The 2,093-nt window shown below is 41.8% G+C and overlaps 1 protein-coding gene across 1 annotated transcript in view; it reads right to left on the bottom strand.

Moving 5' to 3' along the window:
• The window catches only part of LOC101852015, a 23,005-nt gene extending 22,405 nt beyond the window's left edge, over positions 1-600 (bottom strand). The window contains exon 1 of the mRNA XM_013081801.2: positions 307-600. Within this exon, the coding sequence (XP_012937255.1) occupies positions 307-309 (3 nt within the window). The 5' untranslated portion in view covers positions 310-600. The remainder of the gene's footprint in view (positions 1-306) is intronic.
• Between the last annotated feature and the right edge of the window lie 1,493 nt (positions 601-2,093).

The raw sequence follows: 2,093 nt of genomic DNA, 5'->3' as shown, positions 1-2,093 counted from the left end.
CCGTAGCATCTTTATAGACAACCAAATTAATTTACTTTTGTGTTTTAACATCATTTTTAACTTTGTTTTGGTCAATTTGATCGTCCACACCGATAGACAGTATTCAGAAAGAGACAGAGAGAGAGAGAAGAGGGGAGGAGTAGATCTTGCGAGAACTTTCGGGCGGGTGAGCTAGTAATCATTAGTGACAAAGAATCACTTCCCAAGGAATGGCCCTAATTCTAGAATTTAGCTTTGACTGACCATTACATATAGATCTATATTGTATATAAAGTAAAGTAAGCATTAATTAAACAAAGATCATACCATTTTAAATGATCGTTCGGCCGGTGTGTCGAGACTCAGGCAGGACGTCGAGAATCGAAGGCAGGCTGAGTCTGTCTGACTGAACAGCCCTGCAGACAAAGAAGGGGGCTTGATAAAGACTTATATCAAAAGGCCACGCTATTTCATGACCTGTCGTCTCCAGCTCCACCAAAAGTTGGCATCTAGACAAGTACAAGATCTATATCTAGAATCTAGTACAAAAAGGCAACATAAACACAAAACACGAAACTCCAGAACGCAAGCATGGCCGGTCCTGCCTTGCGCGCCGCTTGTTTGATTTGTTTGTTTTATATTATTACCACAGCTTCCGCTTCCGGTTAGCGTCCCCCCATTGCCCTCCGCAGTTTCGTAAAGCGGTGTAGTAATTATTTCAGAAACCCGGTGATTTTTTAACCTCCTTTCGCTGTGTTTCAGACTTTACCGTAGTCAGGAATGGCTTTGAAACGAACCTGTGTTGTATTGGCTCTGTTTTAACGATAGGATCGCTCTTCTGATTAACCTTACAGTGTTGAAAGAGCACATTTAATCGGCATCATACATAAGTGCACTGTATAACATATATACATGTATTATACACACTTAGCCTACCTGTTACAAGAATATAATACCACATATAATGCAACATATTTTTTCGTTTGTATTGGCCAACATTTTCAATCAATTTTCGAGGTGCCGCAGGGAAATGCTTGTTCATTCAATCTGTGCACTAATGAAAATAGTCACTAATTGGCATACCCCCCCCCCCCCCCCCAAGAAAGGTAATTAAATTATATTCTATTTAGTGCTGTCAAAAATTACTGGTGCAACTTATCTTGTATCTTCTTTTTAAAGGGTCTATCTATGTTACCCATACTTTGCACAGCAGTTTGTATCAATTTTTCTTCACTTAATCATATTTTTCAACAACAATCATTGAGGCTAAATTTTAAAAATCTTTTTCTCACAAATTCATTTTATATAGAATACTACATATCTCTCTTTCGTCTGCCCGCGGTTAAAACAGGGTAAAAAAAAACAAATGGCTCCATATAATCTTCTCATCTCATGTCTTTGCAGGCTACGAAAAAATGCTCTATGCAGCATTCCAACCGATCCTGGCCTTCTTTTGTAGGGAGGAATCGTGTCGTTTTGATGGACTCATGCAAACAGAATTCTCACTGCTACAGTAAAAACTGGTCCTGTTTCTACTGCATATTACTGACCGAGAAACTGGTGAATTTTGGATGGGCGGATTCTGTTTTTGGAGGACGCACGGGCTAAGACGCTAGACCAAGGACATTAATTCTATTTCTAATCTTCTTGCAGTCGACAGGGTGTATCAGAGGAAATTATCAAGCGGGTGGGGAGGAGGGGGGGGGGAGAGGATATGACATGACACGTTTACATCGTGGATAGATTTCCATTAATACGGGGTGTCCTTTGGCACGATCGGGTCGTGTCGGGTCGGTTTGCTTGCCAGATTGAGGGAGCAAAGCGGCTATTGTGGCACAAACCGATCACCCGACTCGTCACCTCAAAAACAAACACGTTTGTTATCAATACTTATTAGGCGACGAGTCGGGCGAGCGACCCAACCCGACCCGATCCCACCTGCAATCTGCAATGGGCATACGGTATAACGGAGATTTGATAGTGGCCCCTAATATTATATGATCTATACAATATATACATGTGTGCCTGCGTGCGCGCGTGCGTGTTTGTTTGTGTGTGTGTGTTCTCTCTCTCTCTCTCTCTCTCTCTCTCTCTCTCTCTCTCTCTCTCTCTCT

The sequence above is a fragment of the Aplysia californica genome, unplaced genomic scaffold, assembly GCF_000002075.1.
Source record: "Aplysia californica isolate F4 #8 unplaced genomic scaffold, AplCal3.0 scaffold00146, whole genome shotgun sequence".
Taxonomy (NCBI): Eukaryota; Metazoa; Mollusca; class Gastropoda; order Aplysiida; family Aplysiidae; genus Aplysia; species Aplysia californica.
Note: the sequence above shows the minus strand (reverse complement) of the source record. Positions and strands in the feature narration are given on the sequence as shown.